This window comes from Terrapene carolina, unplaced genomic scaffold, assembly GCF_002925995.2.
Source record: "Terrapene carolina triunguis isolate 2854851 unplaced genomic scaffold, T_m_triunguis-2.0 Scaffold69, whole genome shotgun sequence".
Lineage (NCBI taxonomy): Eukaryota > Metazoa > Chordata > Testudines > Emydidae > Terrapene > Terrapene triunguis.
Genome location: NW_020664420.1, coordinates 10,384,459 through 10,405,642, shown reverse-complemented (window position 1 = coordinate 10,405,642; position 21,184 = coordinate 10,384,459). Strand labels below are relative to the sequence as shown.

General features: G+C 41.0%; 1 protein-coding gene across 2 annotated transcripts; it reads right to left on the bottom strand.

Annotated features, from left to right (window-relative positions):
- Window positions 1–5,470: 5,470 nt before the first annotated feature.
- ELAC1 (elaC ribonuclease Z 1) lies at window positions 5,471–20,663 on the bottom strand. 2 transcript variants are annotated; one of them, XM_024205046.3, is made up of 4 exons: window positions 20,382–20,663; window positions 14,626–14,837; window positions 8,154–8,621; window positions 5,471–6,791 (listed from the first exon to the last, which is right to left on the bottom strand). In XM_024205046.3, exons 2-4 carry the CDS (start codon window positions 14,780–14,782, stop codon window positions 6,322–6,324), a joined length of 1,095 nt encoding a protein of 364 aa, XP_024060814.2. In that variant the 5' UTR covers window positions 14,783–14,837; window positions 20,382–20,663; the 3' UTR covers window positions 5,471–6,321. The 2 variants fall into 2 exon arrangements, with proteins under 2 accessions (XP_024060814.2, XP_026505105.1); XM_026649320.2 differs by lacking the exon at window positions 20,382–20,663 and having other exon boundaries at window positions 14,626–15,152.
- Between the last annotated feature and the right edge of the window lie 521 nt (window positions 20,664–21,184).

Here is a 21,184-nt window from a genome sequence, read left to right as displayed (position 1 = left end):
TACCTGGGAGCATATTATACATTCTTTTATATCCCATATAACTTTAGTTCAGTTTCCCAGTTGAACATCATTCCTCTGATACACCCTGAAATTGCTGTCTTTAGTTTCAATCATCATGTTTATTTCCCAGCCTGCTGCTTTGTAAACAATTATATTCCAGTCACACTTGAAGTATTACAGTTAATATTTTTGTTCTGGTTAATATTAAGAACAAACTTATGTAGCACTTACTTTCTATTAGGAATCCCCAAGTACTTTACAAACTTAAGCCCTGATGCTGCAAAAACAGACATGCTAATGTAAAGTCCCACTGAAGTCAATGGGACTCCATGCAGACAGACAAGTCTGCTCTAATGTGCCTGTTTCAGGGCCTTAAAATGATAGAGTAATTATATAAAGCATAGGAGGTATTTTGCACAGCAGTTGTTGAACAATGTACAGCCAAACTACACAGCAGTTTAGGCCAACATATGAATATTGTATACAGCTGAAACTTCAGGGGAAACAGTAGGGTAGGCTGAATGTAACTACCTAAATTGAAATTTCAATGGGAAAGAAACTGAGTTCACACCCCACTTTTGGGGAAGGTTCTGTGGGATCTTTAATGACCACAAGCAGTCAGAACCACAGTATTTAAGGCTCATCTGAAAGGCTGCATCTCCAGCCCTACAATATTTCCTTATCAGCCTGCACAAAGAGGGGCCTGACTTGGAGAGAAGAGTGCAATATGGTTTTTCCAAAGCCACCTAGAAGCTCCTTTGAGGTTACACATTTCATCTGTATTTTGAAATTTCAAGTATTAGTGACAGAAATTTCACACCTTATATGCAAAAAATAAGTTTGAATTAATACAATTACTTTGATTGGATTTCTCTAGTTTCTTCCACTTCAGGATCCAAAAGTATGTATTTTTATTAATGTATTTTTAAAAACACTTAAAGCTCTTAGTCTGCGTTAGTGACTATGGGCCCAATCCAACTTTCACCGTTTTCAGCGAGAGATGGATCAGGTCCTATAAGCTTGCCAAAATGAATTAGTAAAATGAAGCTATAGGAGTTATATAGTCACAAAAATGTATGAAACAATCAACATATTTTTCTTTATAAACAGCCATATAATTCAATAATGGGCAAGACCATTTTCTTTTCTAATCTGGCAGAAAAATTATCAGTCCCAAACTAAGATCATATGCCAAGTTCCAGCAGCACCAAAGGATAATTTACCACTTATGAATCTTCAGCAGAAATTGATCTATCTATCTATAGCATTAACTATCCCCTTGCTGTAGCTGGGGGACTTTGTTCTGGGGGGGAAAAGGGTAAGAGCTAAGCTAGTAATTCATGTTTGATGGCACACACACAAACACAGAGAAAGCATACATGATAGTGAGATATAAAGGTTTTTATCAGATGGCTGCATTATTTACAAATGGTGATTTCATGAGTGATGATCACAAAAAATGGCTACAGAAACCTTTTACCACATCACACTATCATGTATTTTGTTTATGCCACATACTGTACAGAAAAAAATTCTCAAGACGTTTTATAGCATTTAAAAATGTTATTGGTGCTATTTTATATCTCTCTCTTGCTGTAAAGCTAGGCTAACTTGAAACCCCTTAAAGGCCACATAGGGAGCGGGGAAAAGCCATAACAAATACATTTTAGAACCCACTGAAGTGTTTCTAAAATAGGTTTTTACACAAAGCAACGTTTCATATTTAAGTTCCCATTTTGTGATTACCAGGACTAAAAGCTTTCTTTGCCACCTCTCCTGGTTCTTGAGGTATTAGAACTTACAGTCACTCCTAAACAGATATAAACAGGAAGTTCTGATGCCAGGCGACTCTAATGGTTACTGTCCAGAAGTTTGTTTCCTCGAGATTCAATTCTCTGGAGGCTGGAGCCACCAGACCTAGAACCAAACACACTGAAGTAAATGGAGATTTGCTGGGGGCCAGATTAATCCCCTAGATAGCTTGTACCAGACATTGAATAGCTAAACATTTCTGAACTTTAGGTTAGGGTTTCTGTCCGTGACCCTTTTACAAAGTTGACATAGAGCCCCAAAAGGAAAAAGAGATCAAAAAGAGAACTGGGATAAAAGGTAACATTATGAACTGTATGTACAAAAACTGCAATTTTACAACCCTACCCTTTAAAATTAATTTTCCCTTGCCATTCCCATAGCACTTTACTAAATTTCTCATGCTCTTCTGTTGGTATCAGCCTAATGTGAGTCCTCCTAAAAGAAAAAAATCTTAAAGTAAAGAAACAGTTTAAAATTCTAGAAGTCATTGGCCTACATACTGGTAATCAGCACCTCCACAAAACCTCTATTGCCCCAACACTGTCCTGATCATGTTGGTTAGTCTGCAAATCCATAGTGTCATCTTCAGGTGATAGCAATACTCACCCGTTTCATTATTTTTACTTGGCATCAAAAGTGCCATTATACTAGAACAGGGGTCGGCAACCTTTCAGAAGTGGTGTGCCGAATCTTCCTTTATTCACTCTAATTTAAGGTTTCGTGTGCCAGTAATACATTTTAATGTTTTTAGAAGGTCTCTTTCTATAAGTCTATAATATATAACTAAACTATTGTATGTAAATTAAATAAGGTTTTTAAAATGTTTAAGAAACTTAATTTAAAATTAAATTAAAATGCAGAGCCCCCCGGACCAGTGGCCAGGACCCGGGCAGTGTGAGTGCCACTGAAAATTAGCTCGCGTGCCGCCTTCGGCACGCGTGCCATAGGTTGCCTACCCCTGTACTAGAACTTGAATAGCTGAGAGAAGTTCTGGATTCAGTTATCCCCACTATTATGTTTACCATCTCATCTCCAAATCCTAGAGGTTGGGGAGAAAAAATAGCCAGAGTAGCAGTTTCCTCCCTCCAAATACCTCAGTTCCTCTGGGTCCACGTTTCCACGTTGCACAATCCAAATCAACTTCACATATATTGGGCCCAATCCTGTATGGTGCTAAACACTCAGCATTTGACAGGAGCTTTTCTCAATTCCCATTGAGCTATATGGCAATTGAGAGCACTCAGCATTTTGCAGGACTAGGCCTAATTAGGTATCATTTACTGAGAGAGCACATCCATTTGCTGTCATTACATAGCACGAGAATAGCAGCCAACTAGTGGGGAAGAAGGGTACTAAATTCAGACATGAATGCTAGAGGAAATTTTACTTGGCTCAAAATTCTTAAAGGAGAGGAAATGTTATCTGAGTCTTTGAGGGTAGCTTGTGGCATTCAAAGGGGAATTTGTACAGCTGGAAATTTTAATCCATGCTATATCCTGTTCACTTGCATATGGGAGAATTCAGCCTTTGTACCTGCTGTCATAACTATAAAGGGAAGGGTAACACCCCTCCTGTGTACAATACTATAAAATCCCTCCTGGCCAGAGACTGCAAATCCTTTTACCTGTAAAGGGTTAAGAAGCTCAGGTAACCTGGCTGACACCTGACCCAAAGGACCAATAAGGGGACAAGATACTTTCAAATCTTGGTGGGGGGAAGGTTTTTGTTTGTGCTCTTTGTTTTTGGTGGTTGTTCGCTCTTGGGACTGAGAGAGACCAGACATCAATCCATGCTCTCCAAATCTTTCTGAATAAGTCTCTCATATTTCAAACTTGTAAGTAAACAGCCAGGCAAGGCGTGTTAGTTTTATCTTTGTTTTCTCAACTTGTAAATGTACCTTTTACTAGGGTGTTTACCTCTGTTTGCTGTAACTTTGAACCTAAGGCTAGAGGGGGTTCCTCTGGGCTCTTTAAGTTTGATTACCCTGTAAAGTTATTTTCCATCCTGATTTTACAGAGATGATTTTTACCTTTTTCTTTAATTAAAAGCCTTCTTTTTAAGAACCTGATTGATTTTTCCTTGTTTTTAGATCCAAGGGGGTTGGATCTTGATCCACCAGGAGGTGGTGGGAGAAAGGAGGGGGAATGGTTAATTTCTCCTTGTTTTAAGATCCAAGGGCTTTGGATCTGTACTCACCAGGGAATTGGTGAAGAGCCTCTCAAGGCTACCCAGGGAAGGGAATTAGCACATTGGGAGTGGTGGCAGCGGACCAGATCTAAGCTGGTAGTTAAGCTTAGAAGTTTTCATGCAGGCCCCCACATCTGTACCCTAAAGTTCAGAGTGGGGAAGGAGCCTTGACACCTGCCATGTTGACTAAGTTTAAAATTAGAATGCTGACATTTGAGCTGTATTGGGTCTCTCCGTTTTTTCCCAGGGAGAAGTATTTTTAACTTTGGATGCACTTGGAGATAAAAATAAAAAGGGAAGTCAAGGATCTCACGTTTCTCTCCATCTTAGAAACTTTGCAAATAAAGAAGTTGCTAAAGCACACTTCACAAATCTACCCAGAGATTTTAGTATGTTACCACATTATTTAGCAGCTCTCAAGTTAAACATTATCAGGCAGATATACTTGAATCCTAAGCAATTTCTCCCTCTCCTAATTAATTTATGATTAATGGATCAATGAGAAAAGGATACATCCATTAATAGTGAGGATAAAGAACAATCTATGGCCCAAATCCTGCTTTTCTTACTGGCACACACATGTCACATTTAACTAGGTTTACAGCACAAAACACATTACTGGCATAGAGATTTTTTACACAGGTAGGGAAACCTGGAATTCTCATTTTTGTCACAGAATGTCTGAAAAAGAATTGTCAAGCCATGCCTGACTCTAAAGGACTGACTAAGTAGGAGAAGGAACAGGCCCATAACTAGAATTTGTTTTTATCTCTTCTCTGCAGTTACTTCTTTCTCAAGTATATATAAAGGTTTTAAAATCATAGCTTGGAACAAATTATTTTGTTCCAAATCTTTCACAAATGTGGTTTGTTAAATTAGACCTTGTATTGATATCAAGTAATAGGCTTATAAAAGTTTGCGTATAGTGTAGTTCAAATGACATGATTTTGTAATTTCTTTACCTAGGTTATTAACATCTTAATGAAAATTTTAGTTCAGTTTTTTACTATGCACTTCAGTTACTGTACTGCTCATCTTGTACAAAGAAAGTCAGTTTCACTGGCAGGTTCTTGGTGTACCCAGGCTTGTGTTTCAGACACTACATGAGAATGTTGAAAAATGCTGAACACAAAAAACAACCCCAGAAAAAAAACAAACACTTTGCGTGGCCCTAGGCAGCATTTTTTTTTTGGGGTCTACAAAACCCGTAATTTTAATTCTGAGCCAAATTTAAATCTACAGTGTTCTTTTAACAGCTAGGGAGTACAGTCAACCATTTATCTGTGTGGTGAATTTTCATTGACATTAGTGATCTCTTCAAGCAAATAGATGACACAATAAATCCTTCAGGGAGTTAGACCAGATGACCCTTGCGTCTCTTCTAATCTTATGGTTCTATGAAATACAATAAGCATGTTAATTTGTAGTATTTCTGTACATTAGTGATGAGAGTAATTTACAAACCAGGTGGCACAGTTATCAATACTTTATTAGTTTGTTTATGCAATATTCCTTTTACATAAAATCATTTAAATAATTATTGAAAATATTTTATACAAAAGCTCATGAGAGGTTGAGAAGTTAAAAAATATCTACTTTAGTATGCCACTAAGATTCACGGAGGATAGTAAATAAGATGCAAAAAATGCAAAGTTCTATTTTAAGACTTAAGACTAGAGAATCTGAAGTTCTAATAAAAAGTGTCTAGTGTTCAGAAGATTTCTGCCTATACGGTTAAGTTTTCCAGACTGTTTGGCTAAATACCTGTATCAATCACCTAAACACTTAATTCCAAAAAGATAAGTTAAAGGCATTCCATATACTTTTAAAATAAAGTTATTTAGATTTGCAGCTAAGTGTTTAGATGATCAATAAATATTTAGCTTTGTCTCCATACGTTTCCATAGTTATATTTATATAAACCAAAGAATGAGTTTCTTCCCCCCCCCCCCGCTTGGGTAGCTGCACACCTATTTCACTTAAGACAGTGAGTTTGACTAGTAATCTGCTTTTCCATCTCCCTTCTTCCTAGGAGGGCAAGTTAACAGCAATACCATCTTATAATGGCCCATTTCTCAGAGGTGTGGAACACCTTCAACTGCCATTAAAGTTGCTGAGGCACTCAGCATTTTCAGAGTTGAGCCTTAAGACTTTATAGCAAGTAAATCCAGCACTTAGTCATTCTCTAGCAATTGAGCAGTCACCTTAGCAATTCAACTTCTTCATCTGGAAACCGAGGAACCAATTTGGATACCTGAAGCCCTAGCTGTAAACTCACAGTTCAACAGCAAGCTAATTTGTGTGGTATTATAGAGCTAGATGCTACTTCTGCTTTTTCCCTGGAATTTCTATCGTCATAAAATCCTCAGCTAAAGTTACTTCTTGACCATTTAACGCTGATTCTGCTTGTCTCTTCAGTTCCGTGACATCAATATCTCCTTCTCCAATTTGACCAGCTGGTTTATACCTTTGACTGAAGTGAGTCAGAACCAGTTTCTTAACCTTACACAACTTTGCAAACTCAGCTGCCATTTTTGGAGTGCTATGACCATGCTCTTTGGCTTTGTCCACTTGGGCGTCATCCAGTGTGGCTTCATGAACTAACAGATCTGCTTCGTAACACAGTTTCTTTGCTCCATCTCCAACCACACCTGAACAGTCACCTAAAATACAAATTTTTCTTCCAGGAATAGGCTCCTCCAAGACATCTGAAGGAGAAATGGTTACTCCATTTTCTAAGACAACCGTAACACCATTCTTCAGTTTCCCATATATAGGGCCTGGCTGAACTCCTAGAAAGTTAAGTCAAAAGTGTATGGTTAGTTTTAGTGTTTTGAAAATAAACGCTGCTCATATTTCAATGCAGTATCTGACAAATTTTACGTTTAACCTATTCTTAAGGCATGGGTTTCTTACAAATTAAGTACTAGGGTGTGGCAAAGTGGGAATTTTCTTTAATATTTTTATGAATCCTATGCGCGCCTCAGTTTCTCTCTATCATTGCATTGCTACCCAGTGGGGGCAAAAGGGTTAAACATTGCTCTTGCACCAACACAGAAGACACAAGCATGTATCACCTTGCTGTCTGGGTGGAATGAATAGTCATTGGTTGAAACTGATCCAGATCAACAGAGAGAGTCCAGAGAGACAACAAGTAGTACCAAAGATTGAACAATCACTTCCTCTCAGCAGGGAAACTGAGGAGGAACCCAATCTCTGGCAGTGGGGCTCTGAACTCAGCATGGCCCTGTCTGGAGAAAAAAAGGACAGACGTGTCCATCGGGGAATAAAATGTGGACTTCTGGGTTTGGAGGAAGCTAGCTCACTACTGGGGAACTAACTAAGGAAATCAGATAGAGATAGTGCCTATGCTGAAGGAAGAGAGACCTGTTCAAAAGCTGGTGGTGTAGTACCAATCCTGTAGATCCATGACTTACAAAAACTAATGTTTCACTTATTTCATACTCCAAGAGAACAAAATCTTTTAAGTTTAGTAAGAGGCTCTAACAACAGATTTTAAGTTGAGTATTTTGAAGCGAATACATTCCGCCAAATACACTCTATGGTCAGTTTTATGTTCTCTTTCTCATGTAAGCCCTTAATAAATGTGCTAGCAAGTGGAGCTTGGTTTTTACCCCTCTAATGAGCAAACCAGTATGCGTTTGTAGGGGGGGAAAAATAAATTCTAGAATATCTTCCCTTTTCTTGTGAAGAATAAAGTGGCCCATTTCAGAATGTATTACAGACAGATGCACACTGTTCTGATTCAGTAAGATTCCTTGCAGGAGTTTTCAGAAGACACTATAGCCATTAGTGAAGAATATCGTTTTGTTACAATTCCTGGAAACGTGAATCAGCTGTCAGCCTGAACACTGTGTATACTTGAATATCCATCACCTATTGATGGATCCGTTTTCAACAGTTACATTGTAACACTCTTGCTTACACACTATCAGAATAGGTGCCTTAGAAATTCTAATAAAGCATTTGGCAGTTAATGTAAGCATATAAGAAATGTAGTTAAGTGTATTGTTCTATTATGACTTTAATATGCATCAATTATATCATAAGGACATTCACGAATAGATTTTAAGAAACAAAGTAATATCCACAAGTCATAAGAATTCAAGGAAAAAATAAATGAAGCTAGTTACCAAGGTCTTTTAGCTTCTGTGCATTGAGTTTACCAGTCCGCTGCTTCTCCTCCACTAAAAATCCAAAGGAAGGAATACGGTGAAATAATCGAAATGCTTTCATAACAAATTGCTGATTGTTGACCAGTGTGTAGGAGTTTTCTACAGGATCCAGATGAAGCGTTCTCCCTTGCACTTCTTTGGAAGAGACTTCATCTCTGTCAACGTAAGATAGTTCTTTAAATTCTTCTGCAGGGCACTGATCTGGTGTAGGTACCAGTTCATGAACCACATACGGAAAGAGAAGTTGCGAGTGGGAGAGTTCCAGAGTTCTCCAAATGAAGTTTCGTAGTCCTAATGGTCCATAGATATCAACAGGTTGCTTGCTTGTAGTAGAACTACTCTGAAGGCTAATTGTGCACAGGAGACCGGGAAGACCAAAAAAATGGTCCCCATGAAGATGCGTTATGAATATCTTAGTAATTCTACCTATGATTGAAACAAAAAGACACCATAGTAAATGTGCTGAATGACAATTACACTCACAGCAGCAAAATTAGAGCTGGTTGGAAAATGCCAATTATTTTGTGGGAAATTTACAAAAAAATCAGTTCCCAATTTTTTTAAAACCAAAACCAAACCAAGAAGTGTAGTTTTTTAATTGAAAATTTTTTCACTTTTTATTTTTTCAATGAAAATTTGAAAAGTCTGAACCAAAATTACATTTGTCATTGTTTTTGTTTGGGTTGACAAGCCATTTTTTGCCAAAAGTTCGTGTGGTTGAAAGTTAAGATCAAAATGCATTTTAAGAAAAATTGACTAATATGGTGACCATTGCTGCATTAAAATGCAAACAAGTTCTGGATGGGAGTTGCATTTTATCATACCACATGAAGACTGTGGGCCAACGAGAACCACTGGGTGAACTTCTGCCTTTGTTCTAGTTTCTAGTTCATTCCAAACATGCAAAGAGGCCTCCCACAAGCTGTATAGCGCAATTTACAACTAAGATTTCATGTACTCCATAGCAAGCTGGCAGTACATTCTGGCACAGGATTCTGGATTTTCTGCAGCATTTTAATCTCAATTAAGGAGGTTTAACCAGTTAAATATTCACAGTTTAATATCAAAAGTCACAATTAGATCATCTAGTCTGACCTTCTGTCTTATCCCAGTCACCCATGAATTTAGCCCAATGACTTGTGTTTGACTAATGCATATGTTCCAGAAAGGTTTACAGTCTTGATCTGAAGACTTCAGGAAATGAGGAATTCATCAATTCCCTTGGTGGTTTGTTCAAATGGTTAATCACTCTCGCTGTTAATTTGTGCCTTCTTTCTAATTTGGCTTCAGTTTCCAGCCACTGGTTCTTGTGATACCTTTCTTTGCTAGTTTAAAGGGCCCTTTACTACCTGGTATTTTCTTCCTGTTGTGAAGGTACCTATAGACTAATCTTTTAGATAAACTACACAGCTCTTTAGATCTCACTGTAAGGCATTTTCTCCAGCCCTCAAATAATTTGTGGCTTTTTTCTGCACCCTCTGCAATTTTTCAACTTTTTTTTTTTTAAATTAAAGTGTCAGTATCAGAACTAGACACAATATTCCAGCATTGCTCTCACCAATGTCATATTCAGAGCTTTTAAATAAATTGCATCCCTACTCCTACTCATTACTCCCATTTATACATGAAAGGACTGTACTAGCCCTTTTTCCACAGAATTGAACTAGGAGCTTATGTTGCATTGCTTGTCTTTTATGACCAATAACTCATTTTCAGAGTCACTGGCTTTCCAGGATACAGTCCCCCATTCTGCAGGTATGGCCTGCATTCCTAGATGTATAACTTCGCATTTGGCTGTAAAATGCATTTTGTCTGAATGGACCCAGTTTACCAAGCAATCCAAACTGCTCTCTCTGACTGCCCTGTCCTCATCATTGACCACTCTGTTATAATTCGCGGATTCTCAGCAGTGATTTTATATATAACTTTCACGTCACTGATGAAAGCCTTGCATAGCATTGGGCCTAGCACTGATCCCTGTGGGACCCCACTAAAATACCCCCATTTGATGATGATTCCCCATTGACAGCTGCTTTTTGAGATGTGTCAGTTAGGCAGTTCTTAATCCACTTAACTTGTGCTCTATTGATATTGTATATTCTCCACGTGGGCACCAATGATATTGCCAAGAATGACCTTGAACGGATCACTGCAGACTACGTGGCTCTGGGAAGAAGGATAAAGGAATTTGAGGCTCAAGTCCTGTTCTCGTCCATCTTCCCTGTTGAAGGAAAAGGCTAAGGTAGGGACCATCGAATTGTGAAGGTGAATGCATGGTTACACAAGTGGTGTCGGAGAGAGGGCTTTGGATTTTTCGACCATGGGATGTTGTTCCGGGAAGAAGAATTGCTAGAAAGAGATGGGATCCACCTAACGAAGAGAGGGAAGAGCATCTTCGCAGGCAGGCTTGCTAACCTAGTGATGAGGGCTTTAAACTAGGTTTGCCGGGGGATGGTGACCTAAGCCAAGAGGGATGAGGTAGATGAGGCTTTCTTCGGACAATTAACTGAAGTCTCCAGATCACAGGCCCTGGTTCTAATGGGGGACTTCAATCACCCTGACATCTGCTGGGAGAGCAATACAGCAGTACACAGACAATCCAGGAAGGTTTTGGAGAGTGTTGGGGACAACTTCCTGGTACAAGTGCTGGAGGAACCGACTAGGGGCCGTGCTCCTCTTGACCTGCTGCTTACAAACTGGGAAGAATTGGCAGAGGAAGTAAAAGTAAGTGGCAACCTAGGCAGCAGTGACCATGAGAGGTTGAGTTCAGGATCCTGAAAAAAGGAAGAAAGGAGTAGCAGCAAAATACAGACCCTGGACTTCAGAAAAGCAGACAGACTCCCTTAGGGAACTGATGGGCAGGATCCCCTGGGAGGCTAATATGAAGGGGCAAGGAGTCCAGGAGAGCTGGCTGTATTTTAAAGAAGCTTTATTGAAGGCTCAGGAACAAACTATCCCGAAGTGCAGAAAGAATAGCAAAGTATGGCAGGTGACAAGCTTGGCTTAACAGTGAAATCTTCGGTGAGCTTAAACTCAAAAAGGAAGCTTACAAGAACTGAAAATTTGGGCAGATGACCAGGGAGGAGTATAAAAATGTTGCTAGAGCATGCAGGGGTGTAATCAGGAAGGCCAAGGCACAATTGGAGTTGCAGCTTGCAAGGAATGTGAAGGGTAACAAGTAGGATTTCTACAGGTATGTTAGCGACAAGGCGGCCAGGGAAAGTGTGGGACCCTTACTGAATGGAGGCGGCAACATAGAGACAGATGAGGTGGAAAAAGCTGAAGTACTCAATGCTTTTTTTGCCTCGGTCTTCACAGACAAGGTCAGCTCCCAGACTGCTGCACTGGGCAGCATAGTCTGGGGAGGAAGTGAGTAACCCTCAATGATGAAAGAAGAGGTTAAGGACTATTTAGAAAAGCTGGACGTGCACAAGTCCATGGGTCCAGTTTTAATGCATCCAAGGATGCTGAGGGAGTTGGCTGATGTGATTGCAGAGCCATTGGCCATTATCCTGAAAATTCGTGATGATCAGGGGAGGTCACGGACGATTGGAAAAAGGCAAATATAGTGCCCATATTTAAAAAAGGGAAAAAAGAGAACCCGGAGAACTACAGACGGGTCAGCCTCACTTCAGTCCCCGGCAAAATCATGGAGCAGGTCCTCAAGGAATCCATTTTGAAGCACTTGGAGGAAAGGAAGGTGACCAGGAACAGTCAACATGGATTCACCAAGGGCAAGTCATGCCTGACCAACCTGATTGCCTTCTATGATTAGATAACTGGCTCTGTGGATACGGGGACAGTGGTGGATGTGATATATCTTGATTTTAGCAAAGCTTTTGATACGGTCTCCCACAGTATTCCTGGCAGCAAGTTAAACAAGTATGGATTGGATGAATGGACTATAAGGTAGATAGAAAGATGGCTAGATCGTCAGGCTCAACAGGTAGTGATCAACGTCTCGATGTCTAGTTGGCAGCCGGTATCAAGCGGAGTGCCCCAGGGGTCGGTCCTGGGGCTGGTTTTGTTCAACATCTTTATTAATGATCTGGATGATGGGATTAATTGCACCTTCAGCAACTTTGCAGATGACACTAAACTGGGAGGACTGGTAGATATGCTGGAGGGTAGGGATAGCATACAGAGGGACCTAGACACATTAGAGGATTGGGCCAAAAGAAATCTGATGAGGTTCAAAGGACAAGTGCAGAGTCCTGCTCTTGGGACAGAAGAATCCCATGCACTGCTAGAGGCTGGGGACCGAGTGGCTAGGCATCAGTTCTGCAGAAAAGGACCTAGGGGTTACAGTGGACAAGAAACTGGATATGAGTCAACAGTGTGCCCTTGTTGCCAAGAAGGCTAACGGCATTTTGGGCTGTATAAGTAGGGGCATTGCCAGCAGATCGAGGGACGTGATCATTCCCCTCTATTCGACATTGATGAGGCCTCATCTGGAGTACTGTGTCCAGTTTTGGGCCCCCCACTAAAGAAGGGATGTGGATACATTGGAGAGAGTCCAGCGGAGGGCAACGAAAATGATTAGGGGGCTGGGGCACATGACTTATGAGGAGAGGCTGAGGGAACTGGGGTTATTTAGTCTGCAGAAGAGAAGAGTGAGGAGGAATTTGATAGCAGCCTTCAATTACCTGAAGGAGGGGTTCCAAAGAGGATGGATCTAGTCTGTTCGCAGTGGTGGCAGATGACAGAACAAGAAGCAATGGTCTCAAGTTGCAGTGGGTGAGATCTAGGTTGGATATTAGGAAACACTATTTCACTAGGAGGGTGCTGAAGCACTGGAATGAGTTACCTAGGGAGGTGGTGGAATCTCCATCCTTAGAGATTTTTAAGGACCGGCTTGACAAAGCCTTGGCTGGGATGATTTAGTTGATGTTGGTCCTGCTTTGAGCAGTGGATTGGACTAGATGACCTCCTGAGGTCTCTTCCAACCCTAATAGATATAACTTAGAGAATTTTTTCACTTCAAGGTCCCAGAAGCAAAGACAAGGTTTTCATCTCAAGGCCAAAAGACCAAAAACATCAAGACACTTGACCACGGCCTTGGATAGACCAAGAGACTACCTACACTTTTTCTATGATTACTACTTATTTTTAATGAGAAAGTACCATGGTATTAAGTCAAATGCCTAAGTATATTACATCTATGCAGTTACCTTTGTCAACCAAATTTGTAATTTCAAAGAATAAACTAAGATTATTTGAAAAGACCTAACTTCCATAAAACCATCCTGAATGGCATTAATTATATTCCCATCCTTAAACTCTTTATTAATTGAATCCTCTATCAATTTTTTGATTATTTTGCCTGGGATTGATAGCGGGCTAATCAACCTATAGTTTTTCAGGTCATCCCACTTGTCCTTTTTGAATACTGGCACAACATGAGTACTTTTCAAGCCTTCTGTAATTGCCCCAGTATTCTAAGATTTATTAAAAATTAATGTCAGCAGGACATAGATCCTCAGCCAACTCTTTTAGGACTCTTAGGTGCAAGTTATCCAGGCCTGCTGGTTTAAAAATGTTTATCCCTAATAGATAATGTCTATCATCCTCATTAGCTACTAATGGACTGGAAAGAACTTCATTTTTATGTGATAGGAATACCTCATCCTGCTTCTTTCCAAATATAGAACAGAAATATTTATTGAACACTTTTCTGCATCATCAATAATTTTACCATCCTCATCTAGTGATGAGCCCATACAACTGCTAAGATTTCTTTTGTTTTTACTTAAGCAAACATGAAAACAAATAATGTACAATCAGCAGCACACTCAGTGTTTATTTGTTTTGATATTAAATTAACTTCCATGCTATCCCCATATGCAGTTTTTGATATGCCATAGTTTTTGGTATGGACAACACAACTGCATTGTAAAAGTCACAAGGGAAAGGTGAATATTTTGGCAGCTAGGTAGAAAGCAGTTAGGGTTTTTGGAACTTGCACAGGTACTGGAAGTGTTTTGGGATAAGCAAATATAACAGCAAATATTTTTAAGTGATCAGTCATGAAATAATTAATGTTAACGTTGACATGTCCATCAACATCCGTAGCTTTCTGAACACCCAACTAAAGTGAATGGGACCATTCACACGTCAAGCTATTGTTTCAAGCTGCCTGCAGACTCAGAACATGGCAATGCATAGGTTTAAATTTAGTTCATTTTTGGAAATTATAATCATTAAGGCTAGAAGCTTGTATTAGATTAAAGCTTTTGTTCTGGAGAACAATTCTGATAAAGGAGAATTCCATAGCAAGTTCAAGTGGTCCCACCTAAAATACAGTAATTAGAGATGTTCACTCATATTTACAGAGGTCTTCAGACAATGTGAGGCTGACTAGAAAAGGTATTTCATTTGGACAGTATGAAGATTATTCTCTCTCAAGATAACAACTTTCAATTGCACTGACCTGCTTTAAGATGGCTTTTCATAAATTGTGTTTGAGTTCCCTCTCCACAATCAAATAGCCAGCATTCTCCTTCACTACGAATGACTAAAGCTGAAGCTCCTCTTGTTGGAGATGGATATGCTGAGCCTGTTCCCAGAAAAGTTATATCCATGGACATTATGCCCAAGTCAGTGTACAAATATATCACTGTAAGTCTATTGCACGTGCTTATTCTGCAGAGGAAAAAACAACAACAACAACAACTAGTTGTGGCTTTGCTTTAAATAAGGGGTGTCAAACTCATTCTACTACTCGGGTCAAATTACATTTTTAAATGTAGTCCGTGGACTGGGGTATAAATGTAGGACCGCCCTTTCCAATTCACAACATATCTCACAGTGATGTTAATGAGGTTTGCACAAAGGTTAAGGGTAGAATATGGCTTTTATTCAGTAACAAACCTTATTGTCCCCTCCAATATCAATTGGAAGGATATTCTCATTGTCAGAAAGACAACACTACATTGGTTTATGCTCACTTTGCATTTGGAAGAGAAGACTCTCTTAGCAACAATGATGGCTAGAAATCTATTTGGGCCTGGTCTACGTTAGAAAGTTAAGTTGGTGTCAGTTAGGGGTGTGAAAAATCCATATCTCTGCGCTGTGTAGTTAAGCCGACCTAACCCCTGCCATTAGGTCAATAGGCTTGTTTACACTTAAAACATGACAGCAGCACAGCTGCACCACTGTAGCACTTCAGTATAGACACTACCAATGCCAATGAGAGGGATTCTCCCTTCGGCATAGGCAATACATCTCCTTGAGAGGCAGTAGGTAAGGTCAACAGGGATTTAGGTCAGTTTAACAATGCCCCTCAGGGGTGTGGATTTTTCACACCCCCGACTGACACAGTTAAACCGACCTAATTTTCTAATGTAGACCAGGCCCTAGCTATCACCTCTCGGGGAGGTGGATTACCTATGCCAATGGGAAAATCCCTCCTGTCAGTGCAGGTAATGTCTACTTTGAACTGCTACAGATACAGCTGTGCTGCTGAAGCATTTCTAGCGTAGATGTTGGTTTTAAAATGAAAGCGGATATTCTACAAAATCTTTATATGGTATGCAAGCCACATGACAATATTGAATGGGTGAGCTGTTTGACACACCTGTTTTAGCAGCAGTGTTTTGTACAAATAGTTGTCATAAGTTAGTTTTGTTTGTTTCTCCTTTACACTGTCAGAAGGAAGTGGTCTTATGTTTATATATGTGATCTGAATGTATGTGCCATTTGTATGTTCAATTAAAAGCAGTCCAGAGACTGTTAGCAAAATATTGTAAATTGCATTCATGCTTTATGTTGCATATTTGCATTCTCTTAAAAAGTTAATAATTTAAAAATTTAATTTTCAAAATGTATTTTCAGACATTCCCACAGCCTTGTAAACAATAAAATTTTGAATATTTCAACAATTAAGTCTTTGCCCTAGGGAGAGGTGAGGGAAGAAAGGAAATGACTACCATTAAAGCTACTTCAAAAGGTATTAAAATAAAAATACCGCACACAGCCAACCACATGTAGTTATATCAAAAGAAATGAACCATTATTTCCTAAAGGGCTATAAAGATTCTCTTCATTTCGGTTCAATAGTCCATTACCTCACCATATTAACAGGATTCCCTGCAGGATGGTGGAAGATAGCACGTTATTAATCTAAACCTGATTACACTATCAGTTACCTTGTTGAAATAAAAGTACTATAGCTCCAGAGAAGTCAGAAATAAAAAATGTGCTTTGTATATAATAGCAACTATAAATACACAAAGGGCTACATTATTTTATAACAATGTAGGCATGTCCAACTGATCAGTAACTTCTATGTTGAGGTAAGAGCCCAATATAGTTGCTGAAGTTCAAATGAGTTTTTGCCATTGACTTCAATGGGAACAAACTGCCCTCCCCCACCCCTCTTCAAGGTACTACCCCAGTAACATGTCCAGTAATTATGTGCTTAGGCGTTTAAATCAATCCAATATTGTACAGCACATATTTTCAGATAAGATATAAAATCAGTTCTAGCAACCTGTATTCATTAGAGATCGCATGTCACTTTTGGGAAAGAGGATGTTAAATTCACTACCTGGACCATAAACTGACCATGAATAAGTTTAGGCTGGAAATGAGGTTTCTAGCCGTCAGAGGACTGAGGTTCTGGAACAACCTTCCAGTACTGGGTCATGGAATTTGCAGATTCAAACTATAACGACTGTTGCTACGCAGCAAGGGCCTGGAGAAGAGAGAGGTAGCAGGTGGGCAGGGAAACAAGTTGGGGCTTGCAGGGCTGCTGCAGGCCTCTCCCCTGGCCCCGGAGCTCGCTGCTACTGGTGGGAAGAGGGACCCTTTCCCCCGAACTCCGTACTGAGAGAGAGAGAGGCCCTCCCCTGCCGGCAGGGAGCAAGAGAAGCTAACTTATAGGAACCGTCAACGTGCAAAGGCTGAAATTGTGGATAAGCAACATCACTTGCCCCATAACCTCAGCCATGCTGAACACAACGCCATCTACAGCCTCAGAAACAACCCTGACATCATTATCAAAAAGGCTGACAAAGGAGGTGCTGTCGTCATCATGAATAAATTGGAATATGACCAAGAGGCTGCTGGACAGCTCTCTAACACCACATTCTACAGGCCATTATCCTCTGATCCCACTGAGGATTACCTAAAGAAACTACACCATCTGCTAAAAAAACTCCCTGACAAAGCACAGGAACAAATCTGTACAGACACATGCCTAGAACCCCGACCAGGGACATTCTATTTGCTACCCAAGATCCATAAACCTGGAAATCCTGGACGCCCCATCATCTCAGGCATTGGCACCCTAACATCAGGCTTGTCTGGTTATGTGGACTCTCTCCTCAGACCCTACGCTACCAGCACTCCTAGTTATCTTCGAGATACTACTGACTTCCTGAGGAAACTACAATCCATCGGTGATCTTCCAGAAAACACCATCCTGGCCACTATGGACGTAGAAGCCCTCTACACCAATATTCCACACACAGATGGACTACAAGCTATCAGGAACAGTATCCCCGATAATGTCACAGCTAACCTGGTGGCTGAACTCTGTGACTTTGTCCTCACCCACAACTATTTCACATTTGGGGACAATATATACCTTCAAGTCAGCGGCACTGCTATGGGTACCCGCATGGCCCCACAGTATGCCAACATTTTTATGGCTGACTTAGAACAACGCTTCCTTAGCTCTCGTCCCCTAACGCCCCTACTCTACTTGCGCTACATTGATGACATCTTCATCATCCGGACCCATGGAAAAGAAGCCCTTGAGGAATTCCACCATGATTTCAATAATTTCCATCCCACCATCAACCTCAGCCTAGATCAATCCACACAAGCGGTCCATTTCCTGGACACTACTGTGCTAATAAGCGATGGTCACATAAATACCACCCTGTACCGGAAACCTACTGACCGCTACACTTACCTACATGCCTCCAGCTTCCATCCAGGACACACCACACGATCCATTGTCTACAGCCAAGCTCTAAGATATAACCGTATTTGCTCCAATCCCTCAGATAAAGACAAGCACCTACAAGATCTCTATCAAGCATTCTTAAAACTACAATACCCACCTGCTGAAGTGAAAAAACAGATTGACAGAGCCAGACGAGTACCCAGAAGTCACCTCCTACAAGACAGGGCCAACAAAGAAAATAACAGAACACCACTAGCTGTCACCTTCAGCCCCCAACTAAAACCTCTCCAGCGCATCATCAGAGATCTACAACCTATCCTGAAAGATGATCCTTTACTCTCACAGATCTTGGGAGACAGACCTGTCCTCGCTTACAGACAACCCCCCAACCTAAAGCAAATACTCACCAGCAACCACACATCACTGAACAAAAACACTGACCCAGGAACCTATCCTTGTAACAAAGCCCGATGCCAACTCTGTCCACATATCTATTCAAGTAACACCATCATAGGGCCTAATCACATCAGCCATACCATCAGGGGCTCGTTCACCTGCACATCTACCAATGTGATATATGCCATCATGTGCCAGCAATGCCCCTCTGCCATGTACATTGGCCAAACCGGACAGTCTCTACGCAAAAGAATTAATGGACACAAATCTGACATCAGGAATCATAATACTCAAAAACCAGTGGGAGAACACTTTAACCTGTCTGGCCATTCTTTGACAGACCTGCAGGTGGCTATCTTAAAACAGAAAAACTTCAAAAACAGACTCCAAGGAGAGACTGCTGAGCTGGAATTGATATGCAAACTAGACACAATCAACTCAGGGCTAAATAGGGATTGGGAATGGCTGAGCCATTACAAACATTGAATCTATCTCCCCTTGTAAGTATTCTCACACTTGCTTCTTATCAAACTGTCTGTACTGGGCTATCTTGATTATCACTTCAAAAGTTTTTTTTCTCTTACTTAATGGGCCTCTCAGAGTTGGTAAGACAACTCCCACCTGTTCATGCTCTCTGTATGTGTGTATATATATCTCCTCAATATATTTCACTCTATATGCATCCGAAGAAGTGGGCTGTAGCCCACGAAAGCTTATGCTCTAATAAATTTGTTAGTCTCTAAGGTGCCACAAGTACACCTGTTATTTTTATAGGAACCTGCTGCCTTAAGTTCTCCCTGCAGTTTCAATTCAATTCAATTCTTCACTTCCTATATTAAGGAGGTTCTGTGAATCACAGAACCTTTTTCAGAGGGGGCTGCATTTCAGTAGTGGGGAAGGGATCCCATTATACTGTGTACTTGCTTATAAAACAGATTTCAGATCCTTCAGGATGAAACAATATAGAAGCTTATATCATTTACTTGGAAAACCAAAAAGAGATGAGAGAACCATACTATTGTAAGTACAAGCCTTTCTCCCTCACATCTTTACAGGCACAATGCTGAGTCCTTCTGAAAATGGAGCAAGTTTGACTGTGCTCCATACTAGCTAATGGCAGCATTCCACTTGTGAGAACCCTGCAATCCCAGGGATAGCACAAACCTAAGAGTTGCAGCTTATATGCATCTCCAACCTGCTCCTCTTCTGATCTACACAGTTGTGAGAGAAGATTGCAATAGTATCTTCAGAAGTCATGCAATTATAGGGACTAACCTGCTCCTTCCATGGGGTTTAAATGCTTTAAGGGGAGCACATGGCTCTTAGCTGTACCTATACGTACACCATTGCGTGGGTAGGAAGAGTCCGAACACAACAGACATTCCATCCATAAGAAAAGCATCATACTAGTTTCACAATGCCATCACATTAGTTTTTGCAAGCACACAAAAGGAATATTTAAATTGACCCAGATACAACTATATAACTCCTTTTTAAAAAAATAATAATTACAACCTAAATTTTGGGTCTGATCTACTACATGGTGTCCCTGTAATATAACCTTACATCCCGATCTGTGCAGATACCAGACAGCCAATGCTACTGCACAGATACATTCTGGCAGAACAAAGTGAAGTCATTAAAATCCTTACATAATTTCAGCCCCTTTCTAAAATACACAGGACAGTAACTAAAAATATATCTGACAAATTGAAAAGGGAAGGGTGAGGTTGTGGAGTGTGCACTGGTTTCTACAAAAAGTATCACGAACACTGACCATTAGAAGAAAAAGATTGCTTGTTAGCATCCTTTAATGCAAGCGGACCCAGATTTTCTTGTGCCTTGTAATGAGTAAGTTTTGCTAGGATCAGCCCTACCAGCTCCAGTCCTCGAGATGAAGGACCAGCCCCAGAGAAAGCCGTAGCGGACCAAACCTTCTTCACATGCCGTGATGAAGGGCCAGTCCGAGAGGAAGCCCCAGTTGGCTCAGCCTTCTTTGCACTCCGCGATGAGGGGCCAGCCCCAGAGAAAGCCCCAGTGGGCTCAGCCTTCTTTGCACCCCTTGCCACCTGGGCTGCTGAGTGGCTCCAGTCTCTCTCACACACTTTGATGAATGAGTTGCCCTAGAGCAGTGGTTCTCAAACTACTGTACCGGTGACCCCTTTCACATAGCAAGCCTCTGAGTGCAACCACCCCCCCCCCTTCTAAATCAAAACTACTTGTTTATATATTTAACACTATTATAAATGCTGGATGCACAGCGGGGTTTGGGGTGGAGGTTGACAGCTGGCAACCCTAACCCTGCGACCCCCAGTTTGAGACCCCCTGCCCGAGAGGACCCCGCCCCAGCAGGCCCAGCCTTCTTCGCTCAGTGGTTTGAGCATTGGCCTGCTAAACCCAGGGTTGTGAGTTCAATCCTTGAGGGGGCCATTTAAGGATCTGGGGCAAAAATCTGTCTGGGGCTTGCTCCTGCTCTGAACGGGGGGTGGGACTAGATGACCTCCTGAGGTCCCTTCCAACCCTCATATTCTATGATGGGCCAGTCCCAGAGGAGCCCCTGGCAGGCCCGGCCTGCCTCACGCACCGCAGCGGGGCCGCTCCAGCGGTTCCCCGCGCGGGAGGGGGCCGGTCCTCTCCAGCAGCCCGGGCCCGTCTCGCGGGCCGCAGAGACCCAGCTGCT